The sequence below is a fragment of the Dipodomys merriami genome, unplaced genomic scaffold (genome assembly GCF_024711535.1).
Source record: "Dipodomys merriami isolate MVZ:Mamm:240054 unplaced genomic scaffold, mDipMer1.0.p SCAF_5, whole genome shotgun sequence".
Taxonomy (NCBI): domain Eukaryota; kingdom Metazoa; phylum Chordata; class Mammalia; order Rodentia; family Heteromyidae; genus Dipodomys; species Dipodomys merriami.
In genome coordinates this window covers 61,428,433-61,447,332 of record NW_027206068.1, presented here as the reverse complement: position 1 = coordinate 61,447,332, position 18,900 = coordinate 61,428,433, and the positions used below count along the sequence as shown (strand labels likewise).

General features: G+C 35.8%; 1 protein-coding gene across 2 annotated transcripts in view; it reads left to right on the top strand.

Moving 5' to 3' along the window:
- Positions 1-18,900, top strand: part of Copg2 (COPI coat complex subunit gamma 2) — a 109,671-nt gene that overhangs the window by 3,966 nt on the left and 86,805 nt on the right. For both annotated transcript variants that reach the window (XM_069996778.1, XM_069996777.1), the window contains 4 exons: positions 638-709; positions 8,803-8,882; positions 16,780-16,855; positions 18,287-18,379. In XM_069996778.1, the coding sequence (XP_069852879.1) occupies positions 638-709; positions 8,803-8,882; positions 16,780-16,855; positions 18,287-18,379 (321 nt within the window). The remainder of the gene's footprint in view (positions 1-637; positions 710-8,802; positions 8,883-16,779; positions 16,856-18,286; positions 18,380-18,900) is intronic.

Sequence of the window (18,900 nt, the reverse complement as noted above, 5' to 3'; positions counted from 1 at the left end):
AAAATTCCTAGTTCAGCAACATTTGCAAGATCCCCAAATGACTTGTTAATAACTTGTTAATCACATTAAGGTGTGTGAAACTCTCAGCCCATGTTTTTGAGGAATTGGAGCAGTGCGTGGGATAAGTAGCAGCTACTCAAACCTTATTAATAAATCTGGGTCCTTCTCTTTTGTTTTGCTTCTTATTGGTCCTCATAGATATGACTTTACAGTTGAATATTTATTATGCTCTTATGATACATCAAGCATTGTGCTGGGTGTTGTAGAAATGGATGAAGTATGATCTTTACACTTAGGCGCTGTAATAGTACTATCCTATTCTGATTAGAAACCACTTACTGTCATATTCTCCCTCCTTGTAAGTCCTTCTTCAGAGAAATATAAACAGTTTCTGCTAAAAGCTTAGAGACTATTGTTCCAGAATTTTTAAGTGTGCTATGTGATGCTGAATTATTTTAAATAAGTGGATAAATGGCCATGTGGGATTTAAAATTGAAAGCCAGACCAATCACCACCAAAAGACAGAATGTTTATAACAAGACATTTCCCATAGTTTGAACATTTTTTTATGGAAATAAAGGGACGATCCTTAGCAACTACATTTTAAAGTTTTAAATTTGTTTTAAATTTTACTCAGGGTGAACACTTTGGAACTCTGGAAGCTACAGAAGCCTTCTTTGCAATGACTCGATTGTTTCAATCTAATGATGTAAGTCTTTTAAATTTCTTTTAGGATGAAAAAGACTTTTATTTCTTTTCCCCAGGGAACTTAGAGTGTTCCAATTTAGGGGTGGTTGTTTGAAATTTCTAAAATTACTTAATACTTACCTTCATAAAATTTACAAATGCTTATTAAAAAGGCTTGCAAAAATGATAGAATTAATGTTGTGTAGTACAAATCACAGATGTTCTGTACTGTCATAAAAATGGCTTAGACGCTTAATGGTTAAGGTCTTAATTTTTAACAAAGATAGACTGATGTAGAAGTCAGTACACACAGTGACCATATCTGTCAATTCTTAATCAAGTTTCTAGTAGGCTGAGGTTGGTATTGGTCAGGAGGATTGGCATTTTGTAAGAACTGGATATGGAGTTGGGGTGGTGACATGGAATAAAGAAAAATCTACCAGTATTGCTGCTTATTCCTCTCTTTGGATTACCCTAATCTTTTAGAGTATATGGCTGCTGCTTTTCTTCTGTTTTCTAAGTATGGCACATGTTTCTCTTCTTTTCAACTGTACAGGGAAAGGGATTGTGGGATATATGTTTCTCAGTTTTCTATTAGCATAATTGGCTAAGACTTGATGTTCTTTTCATATGTACTACATGTCAGCACAGGTTATGTAGTACCCAACTTTCAGGACTTTCTGGGATTTGAGACTGGCTATGTATCTAGATAATAAAAGGTTTTAGAAATAGTTCCCCAGGAAGGCCATCAGTTCTTGCAAGGCAGCTGTCTCAAGGAATGCCTTTATAGTACTCTTCAGGTAATAATTTCCTCAGACATTGAAAAAATGATGCTTGTTTGTATACCGGGGGTATGGCTCAAAGGATAGAGCACCTGCTAACAAGCTCAATGCCCCAAATTCAAACTCTAATACTACCAAAAAAAGGAGAAAATAATTATAATAGTAAATATGGTAAAAGTTTACTAATTAAAAAAAAAAAGGACGATTGTATTGTATTGACAAAGGAGGATTGGTAGAATTTAGAGATTCCAGGTACTCAGCTTTATTAGACTTTACCCATGGGTCTCCATTTCAGTTTTCAGGGTCTTCTTGCTTGCCAGTCAAGGTCTTAATTTTAACATAAGATGCTCTATAAGGGTATAAATTGAGTTTACATTGTAATTCAGTTACCTGTGGTCACTAGACATATCTATTAAAGTAGTTAATTTCTGGTCTTTTACCCAGACCTTGAGCTGTATATTTAAAGTTCTAAGTTCATTGTTTCTTTTCCTAATGGGAAAAACATGTCAGTGTACTTAGAACAACTAGTGAAATATTTTATTTTATTTTATTTTTAATGCATTTTTCAGCCAGTGCTGGGTCTGACTGGGTTTGCACAAGTTAATAGGGTTAATGGATTATATATCATGATGGAACAAAAAGAATTGTTAGAGTCTGGAGTGGTAGTTGGATAATGAGATACTTGGAAATAAAAGGAGATGGGATACTATTATTGATAGAAACTGTGACAGTGGTCACCAGTGGAGGGAGAATAAACCACTGGAAAAAGAGAAGGCCAAGGAATTGAGAAGCCAGATTGTAGAGTTAAGGTTTGTGTGGATATGTGGATAGTATGTTCACCACTGTTTATTCCTGTGATAATACTAGAGAGAATAATAATGAACAAGATAGTAATTTTTTTAAAATAGGAAAAGTACACTGGAATCTCTGTGTATAACCAGGCAGGGTGGCAGATGATACATAAAGGCATAAGCTTTAAACCCAGAGTGTTTTAGGGAAGCAAGTTGCAATGAAAGAAAGTAGGGTAATGATTTGAAATGATAGTGAGCAACAACTTGAGCCACTTCTCCATCTGTAGGCCTGGTATTATGAGGTGATATGAGAGAAAACACCCAACATTTTGAGAAAGCTGAGGGAAAATTCTTAGGGAAGAAAGATTTTTTTTTTTGGGGTCCAGTTGTGGGGCCTGAACTCTGGGCCTGGGCGCTGTCCCTCAGCTCTTCAGCTCAAGGCTAGCGCTGTACTACTTGAGCCACCGTGCCACTTCCAGCTTTTTTCTTTTTTCTTATGTGGTGCTGAGGAATCGAACCCAGGGCCTCATGCATGCAAGGCAAGTGCTCTACCACTGAGCCACCTTCCCAGCCCGGGAAGAAAGATGTTTTAGTTAGAGAAAAAAAATGAGAACATTCAGAGAGGAGTTTTAGGGAATAGGAAATTTTGCTGATGAAAGAATGTAATGGAGGGGTTTGGAATTTGTAGGATAGAATATAGAATATAGTCTTTTTTGTTTTTATAATGTCTGATGATTCCATTGTGAATCATTGTGATAGCTCTTCATTTTATTCCTAGGAAGTTTGTCTAGAGGTTTATAGTGCTTTTCAGTTCATTGATTTTTTTTTCCCATTGCTTTCTCTTCCAAACTAATTATGAAAAAGAAAACATAATCAAGAGTAAGAATAGAAACAAAGAGCAAACACAGATAAAGCAAGACAAAATATAAATCATATAGTAAGATGGTATATGTATACTTGTTTATATTAAATGTAAACAAAGAACATTTACAAATACCAGTTGTGTAGCTGATCTGTAAAATCAGACAACAAATTGGAATGGAATGAAATCATATAGACTTTTTCATTTTAATTACAGTAGAATAATATTCAAATTAATGAAAGAATGGAGAGGAAGAGAAAAAATGAGGAGGGGGTAAAATGGGAGCAGAATTTTAAAAAGTCAGTGTTTTAATATTAAGTACCTTATTTTATTGTTTTCAGCATATTAGCATAAAGGGTCTGCTGCTATAAATATAGAAAATCAAAATATGTGACACAGCATTTTTTAGACATTAGATACAAGGCATTCCAAGACTGACCTTCAGAAGGGATGCAAACTATGTGAGTCCTGGGATTATATTAGTAATTTTCCCAGAGGCAAATTAACAGGCCTCAGGCCAATCAGGGCAGACTAAAAAGGTAGCCAATTGCCTTCTTTCTGAGTTAAGAAGACAGATGGAGGTTGGGGAAGCCAAGAAAGTTTGAATCTGTAAGACAGAATATCAGAGAAGAAGAAGGAAAAGGGGGAGGGAGAGAATGAAAAGTAGCCAGCCATCTGCTGAGTCTGGATAAGAGTTGATCTATGTATGCATAAAGGAGCTACTCACAGTTCAGAAGAAAATCAGAAGGATACACAGCTTAGAGCGGTTCATGAGGATAGAAAGACTTTGTAAATACAGAAGACATCTGGTATAGTTCCCAGAAGGGTATGGGAAGATATTAAGTTAAAAAAAAGAATAAATAAAAACAAAGTAATCCCAATTAATCTAACCTCATGCTAAAGTTCAATACTATAAAACTAGCACAGTACAAATTTTGTGATGTACAACAAGTAATAAAATCAGACATGTAAACCAGGGATGATGGCAAATACCTGTAATCCCAGTTGCATAAGGCTAAGGAGACACAATTACTTAAGCTGAGGAGATGAAGACTGTATGTTGAAGAAAAAGATAAACTCAGACAAGCAGTCATCCATAATCTGGAGAAAAAGAAATTCTTACTTTAATTTTTTGGGCAGTACTGGGGTTTGAACTTAGGGCATCACGCTTGGAAAACATTTATTCTACCACTTGAATTACATCCCCAGTTGCTTAAACAGGAGAAAAATGGGTCATTGGGTATAAATCCAGAAATGATAAAGGTGGAGTGAACAGTGGCCCTAAAATAATTAGCAATTAATAGCAAGAAAGAAGCCATAAAGAGGACAAATAGAACTTCCAGATTTTTTTTTTTTTACAAGTAACATGTGGTGTAGGTGTGGCTACTGCTGTTTATAATCTTAGCTACTTGGTAGGCTGAGATTGGGAGGATCATGGTTTGTAGCTAGCCTGGACAAAAAGTTCCTAAGACCTTCATTTCAACCAATAAAAAGCATAGTGGATCATAGTACCCATAGTGGGGCATACCTGTCATACTGGCTATCTGGGAAGTATAAATAGGAAGATTGCTATTCAGGCTAATCAAAACTGTCCAGACAATATGTAAGACCTTATCTGAAAAATAAAAGCTAAATTGGCTGGGGATGTGGCTTAAGCAATAGAGTGCCTGCCTAGCCAGTATAAGGCACTGAATTCAAATAATTCTTATATTTTGCATTTTTGTATTCAGCAGAATATAAGAATTATTTTGTAGTTAGTGGAAATATTCTTACCTCCACCAAAAAAAAACCCCACATAAAATAGAATACACTACATGGGATTACTATCAGATTAGAAAAAAAATAATTGTGAAAGTAGTACTAGAAACTAAAACAAAGCAGAAAGAAAAAAAAATAAAAAGAGCATCAGTGACTTTAGAAGTTTTTAGGGGTCACTCAAAAATTGCATTTTGGATTTTTGACTTACCAAAATCTAATATTCGTCTTCATCTTTTTTTTCTGCTCATGGGAAATGGAAAAATCTCAGGACATTTTTAACCTTAATTATATATAGACACACATCTATGTATCTATGTATCTATGTATCTATGTATCTGTGTATCTATCTATCTATCTATCTATCTATCTATCTATCTATCTATCTATCTATCTATCTATCTATCTATCTATCTATCTATCTTTTTTTTCTTTTTGCCAGTCCTGGGGCTTGAACTCTGTGCCTGGGCACTGTTCCTGAGCCTCTCTGTGCTCAAGGCTAACACTCTACCACTTGAGCCACAGCGCCACTTCCGGCTTTTTTCTGTTTATGTGATGCAGAGGAATCTAACCCAGGGCCTCATGCATGCGAGGCAAAGCAGTCTACCACTGAGCCACATTCCCTGCCCTGAGGTACATATATATTTGCATACATAAATATATTTGTAGCATATCATTTTTTTGCTCATTTAGATTTACTCAGCTACTTTTTTTCCTTCCTTCCTATTCTGTACTCGTTGCATATCTCTGAGTTATTGTCTGCAATATCCTTGTATCTGAAGAATGTTTTAGAATCTAATACTTCCTAAACTTTATATACTATATATAAGCTTTGATGTTTTTCAGGGTGTGAGTGCATCATGTATTTTTGTTTAAGAAATAGTAATTTTCTGAATACTTTCTTACACAGATTTTTTTTCAAATTTTTTATTGTGATTAAGTGGTTACATAATTTCCCAAATTTCACAGTATTGTGGGATAGTGATGATCAGTTAAAGTCACAAACACATTCTAACTTTCCTGGAGCAAATTGTCTATCATGGTCTATAACATTTATGAGTTCTATGAGCTTTGCGATACAGTTATTTCTTCCACATTGGGTGGTATATACATTTCTTTTGTTTTGCATAGCATCAGCTGTTTCCTCTTTCCCACTTGTTTCTTCCCTCCCATCACTGCCATTAAGTTGCTTAGTTCATTTTGGTCAATGTCCAGTGCAGCTGATGGGTCCCGCTGTTATGTTTTTCCCTGATTCCCTCTAGTTCTGTGTCGTCTTCCTGATTCCCCTCTGGTGTATACATATATACCATACATGTTACACAGATATTTTTGAAAGATTATCTTTGGTATTCATGTATCTTTTTAGATTATATATCAAAATATATCTCCTTAGTGTCTTCAATCAACTAAAAAGTCTTTATAAATATGATATAGTATATATGTTTAATTCATTTCCACTTCCAGAAACTGAACTGCTGTGTATTTTGCTTATGGCTACTTAAAAAATTTTTGGATCATATTTTATCCAGTATTTTTGTATTTATGTAGTTTATTTTACTGCCTTAAGCACATTTTTGTTAAGTCTGTAGCTGTTAATTATTTAGGTTTGCCATTTTGTTGGGTTTGAGGAAGTATCTGAAATGTGATTTTAACTTCCATTTCCCCATTTCTCTGATGACTACTAATGTTGAGCCCCAATTTTTTTGTTTTATATATATATATATATATATATATATATATACTTATATTTATTTACATCTCATTTTCTTCTGCTTTTGCATGATAGGTTTATTTGTTTAGTTTTTATTATGGGGGTAGGATTTTCTTTAGATCTGAAATTTTGACATTTATTTCCCATTTTCTTCTCATGGTAGCTTTGTATGTATGTGGTCTGCCCTATTTTGGCCTCCTGTTTGATTATTCTGCTTTGTTAAATCATGTTTAGAATCTTTATTCCCCTCCCTTTCCTTAAGGGGCTTAATACATGCCACCAGATTCTCTCTGTAGCTTGGATTGTGGAATTAGGTCTGATATTTTTAAGTTTCTTTTTTTTTAAATCTTTTGTTCTTTTCTGTTTTTCTTTCTTTCGTTTCCCCTTCCCCCACCCATCTCTGTCTTTCTCTCTGTCCTCTCTCTTCTCTCTCCTTACTCTCTTTTTGTGCCAGTCCTGGGCCTAGAACTCAGGGCATAGGCACTGCCCCTGAGCTTTTTTTACTCAAGGCTAGTGCTCTACTACTTGAGCCACATCTCTATTTCCAGCTTTTTGTTGTTTAATTGGAGATAAGAGTCTACTGGACTTTCCTGTCCAGGCTAGCTTCAAACCAAGATCCTCAGATCTCAGCCTTCTAAGTTGCTGTGATTACCGGTGTGTGTCACTAGAACCCAGCTTTATGTTTTAGTATTTTTTTTTTTTACTTAAAGATTTTATAGTTATTTAGTAAGGAATGTGGCTGAACAGACTAGAGGAGTTTTGGGTCTGTTGGCATTGAGGAGAGGAGGGGATGGGAAATTTATCTGGAAATTTTGATAATTGACAATGAAACTTAGTTGTCTAATTACAAATCATTTAGGATTCAGGAGAAACACTGGCTTACCCTGAATTGGGGAAAGAGCAGAATGTGTACGTACATCTCTCCATTCACTTTGACGGTACTAGCGTTTGAACTAAGGGCCTCATCCTTGCTGAGTAGGTACTCTACAACCTCTAGCCTTCTCCATACATACACTTAAAGAATTTTAAAATTTGTTTTACAGGATAAGCCTTTAACACATGGAAAAAAAGCAACAACTCTGTTTATATTGTCATTGTATATGTCGAGCTCTCTGTAAAATGACGCTTCTATGTATTTCAGAGTATGAGTGACTCATGTATTTAAGAAAATAGTAGTCTATATATTTTCTTATCCAGATTTTTAAAAATGCTGTTCCAGGGATTTGAAACTCATGGCCTGGACACTGTCCTTTAGCTTCTTTTGTTCAAGGCTTCTACTCTACCACTTGAGACACAGCTCCATTTCTGGTCTTCTTGAGTTGTTTATTGGAAATCAGAGTCTCATTGACTTTCCTGTCCAGGCTGTCTTCAAACTGTGTTCCTCAGATCTCAGCTTCCTAAGTAGTCAGGGATACAAGCATGAGCCACTGGTTCCCAGCCTTATCTAGATATTTTTACAAAATTGTTTTTGGTGGATAAGAATTTTTTTTTTTTTTTTTTTTTTTTGTCGGCCGTGGGGCTTGAACTCTGGGCCTAGGCGCTGTCCCTCAGCTCTTCAGCTCAAGGCGAGCGCTCTACCACTTGAGCTACAGCGCCACTTCCGGTTTTCTGGTGGTTTATTTGAGATAGGAGTCTCAAGGTCTCTCCTGCCCGGGCTGGCTTTGAACCGCGATCCTCAGATCTCAGCCTCCTGAGTAGCTAGGATTACTGGCGTGAGCCACCAGCGCCCGGCTGGATAAGAATTTTTTAAAACTCTTTAAAGATAATCTCCTTGGGGTGTTCACTTTTTTTTAATATTTATTTATTTTTTATTGTGAAAATACTGTACAGAGGGGTTACAATTACATGGGCAAGATAATGAGTACATTTCTTATCAAGCATTGTAGCCTCCTCCTTTGTTTCCCCTTCCCATCCCTTCCCATCAAGGGGTGTTCACTTTTAAAGAATTAAAAAAAAAAATTCCTGGGCTGGAAAGATGGCTCAGTGGTAGAGTGCTTGCCTTGCATGCATGAGGCCCTGGGTTCGATTCCTCAGCACCACATAAGCAGAAAAAGCTGGAAGTAGCACTGTGGCTCAAGAATTAGAGTGCTAGCCTTGAGCTGAATTGCTGAGGGACAGTGCCCAGGCCTAGAGTTCAGGACCCACAACCGACAACAACAACAACCACAAAACATTCCTGTGAATAACTTGTTACCTTTAATAAATAATTTTCAGCAAACATTGAGGAGGATGTGCTATCTTACTATCAAGGAAATGGCTACCATCTCTGAGGATGTGATCATTGTTACAAGCAGGTATGTGCATAATGAATATCGAAGCTAAGATCCTTATCTTTATGTACTGCTCTCTATTGATTTTACTTTTTGGACTGCCAATACAAATTCACAAGAATATCATATCATAAAGCATTCGTTCAGTTGTGGGGCTTGAACTCTGGGCTTGGGCGCTATCCCTCAGCTCTTCAGCTCAAGGCGAGTGCTCTACTGCTTGAGCCACAGTGCCACTTCCGGTTTTCTAGTGGTTTATTGGAGATGAGTCTCATGGACTTTCCTGCACGGACTGGTTTGAACTGTGATCCTCAGATCTCAGCCTCCTGAGTAGCTAGGATTACAGGTGTGAGCCACTGCCGCCTGGCTTAAAGCATTCTTTTTTATGTGCAATTGTCATCATGTGAAAAAGTCTGTATGATAAATGAAATCTAAAGGGAAATGCTACTAGGTTTGAGTATCTTAAAAACATGTTCATAAAATAAATAAAACTGGACATAAATGATATATTGAATTAAACATTTACAGTTAATATCATTGCTGATTGAAAAGGTGCTGTCTGTAGTCACTTTCACAGATATCCAAAAAAAAAATTAAGCAAAAAATTAAAAAAATAAACCTGGGCATGGTGGTTTGAATCTATAATTCTAGCTACTTGGGACTGTAATCCTAGCTACATGGAAGGCTATGATTCAAGGCCAGCCTGAACATAAACAACAACAAAAAAAGTTTGTGAGATTCCATCTTCACCAGTGGCTGGGTATGGTGGTATATGCCTATTACCCCAGGTACAGGGGAAGCTGGATACAATGTTGTGTACCTGTCATCTCCAATGACACAGGGAACTCTCCAATGACACAGGAAAGCCCAAGTAGGAGGATCAAACTCCAGGCTGTTCTGGTGAGATCTTACCTTAAAAATAAAGCAAGCCAGGCATTGGTGATTCATGCCTGTAATCCTAGCTACTCAGGAGGCTGAGATCTGAGGATCAAGGTTCAAAGCCAGCCGGGGCAGGAAAGTCTGTGAGACTTTTATCTCCAATAAACCACTCAGAAAACCGAAAGTGGTGCTGTGGCTCAAGAGGTAGAGCGCTAGCCTTGAGCTGAAGAGCTGAGGTACAGTGCCTAGACTCATAGTTCAAGCCCCATGACTGGCAAAAAAAAAAGCAATAAGAGGGTAGAGGGATGGCTCAAGAAGTAGAACACCTGCCTCACAAGCACAAGATTTTTTATTTCAATCCTAGTAGTGCCTAAATAAATAAATAAATGAATAAAATAAAATTCAAGAATGAGTTACAATACTTTCACTCATTAGGTTGGCAATAAAACAAAAAGGCAGCATAAATGTACTTATAAGGAAGAATGATATTCTTTTACATAAGTGGTAGAGTAATAAATTGAGTTTTTCTAGGAAGTAGTTTGGCAGCATTTGTTAAATGACTGAAATGGTTTATCTGTTTGGCCTAGTATATTCACAGCTATGGAATTATCTTTAGAAAATAATCAGACATTATACTGCTGTATATACAGTGATGTCACAACACTTTAAATGGTATTAAAATTGTTAAAATCAGGCATTATTAAAATTAAGTATCTGTGTTAATATTAAGAGGGATATTTTTGAAAATAGTTTTAAAACATCTATAATGATATGGGAAAAATTTAATAAATTTTGTACTAAACAGATGTTGGATTCTATATATTTTATTGTAGCTTTCTTTTCAATGTATTTTATGTATCTGTGTAAAAATGTTGATGTAAATATACTGGTATATTACCAATAGTGTATCTTGGGATATTTTTGGATATAGCTGACTTTTGATAGTTTCCAAATGTCTTCGAATGAATGTATAAAATTTATAACAGTAAAGTAATACAGTATTACTTATAGTTACCTTTAAATTATAGCATATATTATATAACACATTTAATTATAACATATTTGCTTTTACCTGAATATGGTTTTTTTTTGTAGCTTCTTTTTTTTTGGGGGGGGGCTTGCGCACGCTGGGCGGGCGCCCTTCCGCTGGGCTAAACCCCCAGCCCCTGATTTTTTTTTTTTTTTTTGTGATGGTTATGGTTGCTTAAATGTAGGGCCTGAGTGTTGTGTCTGAGCTGTTTTTGTTCAAGGCTATTGTTCTACTGCTTGAGCAACAGCTTCACTTTTGGATTTTTGGTGGTTAATTGGAGATAAAGACTCATAAACTTTCCTGCTTGGTCTGAATTTGAACCACTCTTCTTAGATCTCAGCTTTCTGAGTAGGATTACAGGCATGAGCTGCTGGCTCCTGGCCATGAATATGATTTTTTGAATAAAATGCAGTTTTGAAGGAAGGTGCTTGTGTTTAACAGGCAGTTATATTATATATATAGCTTCAATTAGAAAAGCTTGCAGCTGAAAAAAAACAAACAGAAAAGCAGAAGTAAAAAGTGACTTACACAAAATGGGAGCTTGTTTTCCTTCATGTAACTCTAAGTCTGGAGGCATAGAATGGCTGGTGTTGATTCATTCAACAGTGGCTGGGCTACTGTCTCTTAAATTCTTTTGGATGTGCTCCATTATTGCAAAATAGATGCCCAAGTTACTGGCTGTGCACCACATCCAAGGCTGGAGAGCTACTGGGCAGGAGGCCAGGGAGTGCCAGCACCATCTGCCTTTTTCATCAGGAATGCAATAGCTCTTCCCAAGGCAATTTTTAGATTTTATTTGGCACAATGGTGCTATATGACTACCCTGAGGAAGTCAGGAAAGCAAGTCTCTAGCTTTTATAGCTCAAGTATTAGGTACAGGAAAAAAGGTGAAGGAATTGAAAATTGGTGTTGGTTTTGTCAGCTCAGTGTCTACCACAAGAAAGAAATAGAAAACCTATCATTACGTTGCTAGATTCACTAATTATTTTTAAAATGAAAATAAATTAGCTGCTTTTTTTCTTTTAGCTGTTAATGTTTCCCTCTGTGTCTTACTAGGTTCCCTTAACTTATGGCTTGTTTCTAGCTCATTTAAAAAATTATTTTATTGTAAAGATGCTATACAGATGGATTATAGTTACATGAGTACGGTAATGAGTGTATCTAGTTCATTTTAAGTAATCAGTGGATATAGTAGAAAGAATAATGGCTCTCTATGTCCCAGTACCCAGGACCTGGGACTATGTTATGCCACATGGAGAATTAAGACAGGATTATCCTGAATTACTCATATCCTCAGAAGTAGTACAGACTTTATAGTACCTGGAAGTGGGTGCTACTATAACAAATACTTAAAAATGTGGAGTGAAATTAGGCAATGAGCATGTTCTGGAAGAATTTTGAGGACCATGGTAGAGAAGCCCTATATGATTAGAAACAGGGATATTAATGGTTATGCTAGACTCAGAAGTTAAGAACAGGAGAGGGAAAACATTAACTTAGAGATACCTAAAGCATTGTGAAGACTATTGGTAGAAACATGGACCTAAAGGTGTTGAGGATACAGGCCCAGAAGAAGATGAGGAAGATGTTGGAAACTGGAGGAAAATGGATTTTTATTACAGTAGCAGAAACTTAGTAGAATTATGTCTTGTAGTTGTATGGGAACTTACAAGAAATAAACTTGGACATTTAGTTGAGGAAATTACCAAACAAAATGTTAAATATTCACTCTGGTTTTTTTTTTTTTGCCATTTTTAGTAAAAATTTTAAAAGTAGAGACATAAAATGGGGGGAGACCCCTTAAACAAAAAAGGGCTATTACTTGATTTTAGAAAATTTCAGTCTACCCAGAGGCAAAGAAGTTAAAATCAAGTGAGTTAATGGTGGGAATGTATCTAGAGAAAAACCCAAAGGAGTCATTGTACAATCTATTGCTGGAACCTCGGATCAGAAGGTTGGAGTATTCAGTCACACCAAGCATAGAAGAGATCAGGGGTGAACTCATAAGATTCCTTTAGCAGCCAAGCATAAGCTCAAAATAGAGATAGGATTATCCAGGCAAGATCTGTGGAGGAACCTCTTGTCTAAGAAAGGTGTTTGAGAATATTATACCAGTAGAAACACTACCAGCTTGTACTTGATGTAACCAAGAGAGGACAAGCTGTCAGCACTTCAAAGCTGTACAGGCAGGAAACAGGCTGATAGAACTTCTCAGCTTTGAGTATATGCTAGTTACTCTTTATTTTTTAAAAAATCAAAAGAAAGAGGATGTCAAGGGCAGAGGTTCAGGTATGAAGGGTGGCATTGAGAACTGCATAGAAGTCTGCTAAGATAGAAACTTGCCAATTTGCCTGACAAACACATCTTTAATCAGTAATACTTCTACATTATGACTAGAGAAAATCAAAACATATGGCCACACACACACATACTCATGACTGTATAAGAGTTTCATAGCAAAAGACAACTTTAATACTGCTTGGGGGCAGTGATTTTCTTTCAATTTTCTCTGCTTTTCAGGGGAAATATTTATAACTATTACCCTAAAGCAGCTCTACATTGCCCATTAAATTTATATGATTTTGATAATAAGATTAGGATTTTGGATGGTGAGATTTGGGTGAGATTTGGGAGAATTGTAGTAGTGTGTTGAGATTTTTGGGGGATTTTGGAATGAGGTAAATGTATTGACATAATTAAAAGAGAAGTATATCATAAATCTAAAGCCAGCAATGTAATTAGCTTAGAAACATTTCAATTAAAACAGAAACAAGGTGAAATCCTTAATATCACCACTGTAATATTAGGTAATAATATGGTAGAAAAATATAATATAGTATTGAACAAGAGGTGGCAAAATTATTTAACATTTTTTTTACTATAGTAGACTGTTTAGATTTGAATCCCTATCATGTTACTTTCCAGACAAGTTATTCTGTGCTTTGGTTTTTCTCATCTATAAAATAGATACAGAACTAATCTCTTTTCATAGAGATTTTATGAACATTTAATGAACAGTTTTTCTATATTCAAATTTTTTTTTGTCAGTCCTGGGGCTTGAACTCAAGGCCTGGGCACTGCCCCTGAGCTTCTTTTGCTCAAGGCTAGCACTCTACTACTTGAGCCACAGCTTGACTTAATAGATTTTTCTGTTTATGTGGTACTGAGGACTTCATGCATGCTTGGTAAGCACTCTGTCACTAAGCTACATTCCCAGCCCTGTATTCAGATGTTTATTAGAATATCTAATGAGAGAAAAAGCCCAATTTATAGGAGCCTACAGTGATAAAATATAAGAAATTCATAGAACCTCTTTTCAGGGAACTTAAAAACTATTGAAGAATGTGTAAAGAAATCTTGAAAAAAGTGGTGAAGAATCTGTTGTTTGTTAGCTTATATGTATAGTATAGAGCACTTCCAAAGAATGTTAATAAGGTATTAGCAAACGACTCTAACTCTCATCTGAAACAGTGTGATGATAATAGCCAGGATCATTTAGATAAAGCAGAATCATAGGAAACTTGCTGTCTCAAAAAGCAAAATAAAATGAACTATATAATAGTATAGTAAACAAATATTTACTGAAGAATGAAAAAAGATTTTTGTAAGAGAAAATATAGAAATAGGTCCAAATTTTTATGTGACTTCAGTATTTAAAAGATGATATTGCTAGTCAGTGCAAAAGTCTGAATTGTCTAATTGCAAATAGGAAAGGTTATTAAGTAAAAAAGGCATCAAAAGAGTAAAAATATCTCTATCTATCAGATATAAAACATTCTTTTATAAGAAACTCTAGCTTGGCTCAGTGTCACAAACCTGTGTTCCTAGCTACTTGGAAGGTGAGATTGAGAGCTCATGGTTTGAGGTTAGTTTGAGCATAAAAGTTCACAAGACTCCATCGCAACCAGTGGCCTCATGAGGTAGAATATGACTGTGATCCCAGCAACAAAGGGAAGCACAAATAGAATGATTGTAATCTAGGCTGATCTGGATCTGGGCATAAACAGTACCCTACCTTGAAAACACCAGTGGAAAAAGAGGTTGGAGGCATGGCTCAGATGTAAAAGTGCTGTCTAGTAAATGTGTAGCCTTGAGTTCAAACCCTAATACCATTTCTCTCAGAAAAACAAAAACAGAAAACTGTTCAGTTTCCAATTAAGTGGCATTAAAAAGCGGGTGGAGAATTTTAAGTATATTTTACATTTTTCTGAATGTTTCAAAATGTATTATTATTATTTGAGTGAAAATAGTAGGAAAAGAATCCATTTTCAATAGGTCAAAAACAGATCATCTCTAGAATGAGAACACAATTATTTTCACTCTGGGGGGGAAAGTATTATTAAGCAAATTACTCCTTTTTCCCCCTATACTGGGAACTATAGCCAAGACCCTATGTTTATTAGGCAAGGCTTTAACACATGTAGGGTCTCTGGCCCTAAATGAATTGCTTTTATAATTTAAAAAAAAAAAAGAATCTGAGGGTTCTCAGTTATTCACAACTTTATCCTCTTGGTGTTCTAATGGAGTGAATCATAGTTAAGGGCCATTTTGGTTTATGTGAGAGGAGTTGAGAACGGGGGAGATTGGTAGTCAATTTGAAGGTACTGTAAATGCATAGAAGACAAACAGAAGGGAAGGTAGAAAGCCAAAAACATTTTAAAAGTATGGATGTGGAATTTTGTAGCTCAGTCCACATGCCTCTGCCTGTTTCCAAAGCTTAGCAAAAAGGTCTGAAACCATTGGTGGTGGTCAGTTGGAAAGCAAGCCAATTGCTCCTGATGTATTTCTAACAACTTATAAGGCTTTGACCTGTTGGAAGTTCAAAGCCAATCACAGCAGAAAAATGTGCAAGACTATCTCCATTTAACCAGCAAAAGGTTAGATTGAAGGTGTGGCTCAAGTTGTAGAGTGCCAGCTATGAGCAAGAAAGCTGAGTCAGCTGGTGGCTGGTGGCTGATGCCTGTAATCCTAGCTACTCAAGAGGCTGAGATCTGAGGATTATGGTTTAGAGCCAGCCTAGGCAGGAAATTCCTTGAAACTCTTATCTCCAATTAATGACTAGAAAACTGGAAGTGGTGCCGTGGTAAGTGCAAAAAGAGCTTAGGGACAAGCCCCATGACTGACCAGAAAACAAACAAACAAAAAAAACAAGTTAGTATAAGCACCTGTGTTCAAGCCCCAGTGGTGGCAAAAAAGAAAGATGTGCCTGAGAGAGACATAACTCTTAGGTAATTGTTTTTGTTATTTTTTTTTAATAAAAAATTTTATGTCTGGTTGGATGGAGCGTTAGGATCATTTTGGGGGTGGTAGTGGTTAAACTCAGTTTGTCTATACTTTTGTCCTTTATACTTATTTTCTGGTACTGGAGTTTGAACTGAGGACTTGATGTTTGCTGGGAAGCCTGTCCCCCATTTGAGTCATGCCCCAGCCTTTTCTCTTCGTATGTTTTTCAGATAGGGTCTTACACTTCTGCCTGGAGCCAGCCAACCTGGACTATGATCCTTCCTCCTTCTAATTCCAGAATAGCTGGAATCATGAGTGCATGCTATCATGCCTACCTGCATGCTATCACGCCTACCTTCTATTGTTTTTTTCTTTTTGTCTCTCTCTACTGGAGTATAAATTCTATGAAGTCAAAAGACTGTTTTGCTGACTGTTATATTTTTTAGATTTAAAGTAGTCAACTTCTGCCAGTGGTTTAGCATGCATGCAAAGAATATGCTTCAAAAAATATGGAATGCTTCATGACATGCACAGAGGCTGGGTTAGTCTTCTTTGTATTATTGCTGCCAAAGCAAGTAACATGCATTGAATTCATAAATTGATATGTTCAATTGAAACCCCTTTGTACAACTACTTATTGATAATAAAAATAAAGACTATGCTTCATAAATATTTGTAGAATCAGTTAACTGTGTTAAAATAATTATGAGGACATTTAGGAATTGTTGAGTCAGCTCCTCAGGAGAGAACATTTTAATTGATCTTATGTTAACTAATTTGATGTTTTTTTAGTCTGACTAAGGACATGACTGGAAAGGAAGATGTGTACCGAGGCCCAGCCATCAGGGCTCTCTGTCGTATTACTGATGTAAGTTCTCCTTATTTTACTGAGTTATCAATGGGAACTCCTTTATTTCAGTCAGTGTGTAGATTTAGTAGGATTCCCTAGTGTGACTTTGTGAATCTTCAGTGTTAAGAAACATGATTACCAAAAAGATTTTTGTGCCTCTTGTCTTTTTTTTCCCCTTTCAGTTCATCTTTTTTCCTTTTGCTTATAATCATTTATTACTTTCTCTATATGTTTACCCACATAAACTTTAATAATTTAGGGTGCCTTATGTACAGGAAACAAAAATACATTCAAATTTAGCTCAAAAGAGAAACTTTATTATAGGACACAACACTCTCAGAATTTGAGGTAAACCTTATTAATAGTTATTAGCAAGAAATAGGGCAGCTCTGTGATACTCAGCAGCAAGATCTCTCAGATAGTTACCATGAAGATCCATCATATACCAGACTCATGTCTCCTGTTCACAGGCTCCTTGGATTCTGCCTAACCATCAGTAAGCCAGTGACTTGTAGCCACCTTAGTCTTAAGTCTCTTGTATCTGGAGGAATGTGGTTTTATAGTATACTAGGCTGTCTCTTTCTCTGAGTAGGAAAAGTTAGATGAAGTTGGGTTAGCATTGATGAGAAAATTGGATAGTACATTTGGGTGTTATGTGTATGCTTGTATCCTTCACAAAATTTAAATATTGGGCCAGATTAAATTGTAAATTTGTAAAATCTGGAAATTTGTAAAATCTGGAACCAGATTTTACAAATGGTTTAATAATTTTTGTTATCCTGTTGTTTTATGGTGGTTGTTTTTATTTTTCTCATTAAATTGGTGATATAAGACTTAGCCACACCAGTGCTAAAAATAAGATTCATTCTATCTGGATATTGATCTGAGTCTGGTCACTTCTACCTTCCCAGTGATAGTCTTTTTATCCCCAGTTAGGTTAAAAAGAACTATATTTCCAGAGGATAATGACAGCTTGCTGTAGTAAGATACTGCATATTTAATATGTGTTGGAGATAATCAGAGATTGATCACATATAATATATAGGCTTGAGATCCACATGTAATATGTGCCCTTCATGTAGCTGTATATATCTTTAGGACTTCAACACAACTTCATTTCTATGTGTGAATTTCTTTGTATTCCTTATGGATAATTTTGGCTTTTCCTTGTGTATCCTTCTAACTAGGATATTGTCTATTTTAAGGCAATTTGTTTCATTCATGAGCAGTTCTGTTTACTAACATAGAATCTTAAGTATTTTTTCTTAAAGCTTGTTCGAGGTTGTTGGGGTTCTGCTTTCTAGAATATTATTACATAATAATCCCTAAAAGCATTAAAAATATTTGAAACAAGTATATGACAGGTTTTTGTTAATTATTTTGGAGTAGCAATTTTTCATGACAGTGGTTTTCTTCAACAGCTTTTTTTTTTTTTTGGAATGTTTTTAGGGAACAATGTTACAAGCCATTGAAAGATACATGAAGCAGGCCATTGTGGATAAAGTCTCCAGCGTATCCAGTTCAGCACTGGTATCTTCCTTAGTAAGTGAGCAGGCAGCTTCCTGATGCACTTTCTAATCCCAAAACAAAGTATCTATGGTTCTATCATGAGAGAAATTCTAAAAAATATGTATTACTGTATTCAACTGTGTTTTATTTATATGAGCCTTGAACAGTTAAAATAAGCAATAAAAATATGGAAATTTCCTGTTTAGAAGGTTTGGGGAACTAGAAAAGTTGTACATATGATAAATGGAGGCAGGTAAAATGAGAAAAGGATGGGAAATATGTGAGGTTATTGTGTTTTCACAACTTTTCCTATGACCTTCTACCTCTTTCTTCTTTGTTGTGACCTTTCCCTGGTTCCCTGTGTCTGTATATGTCCTTTAATCTAAAGTCTCCTGTTGCACTTCTGTATTTCCTCCCAGGAAGTAGGCTTTGTTTTAGTAATAACTTTTCTTTCCCTCTTTCTTATTTATTTTATTTATTTTTAGTTTTCTCCCCTTTTCATCAAAACATTTTTTCCACTAAAAACAGCACTGAATTTGATTGTTATTAGTTAA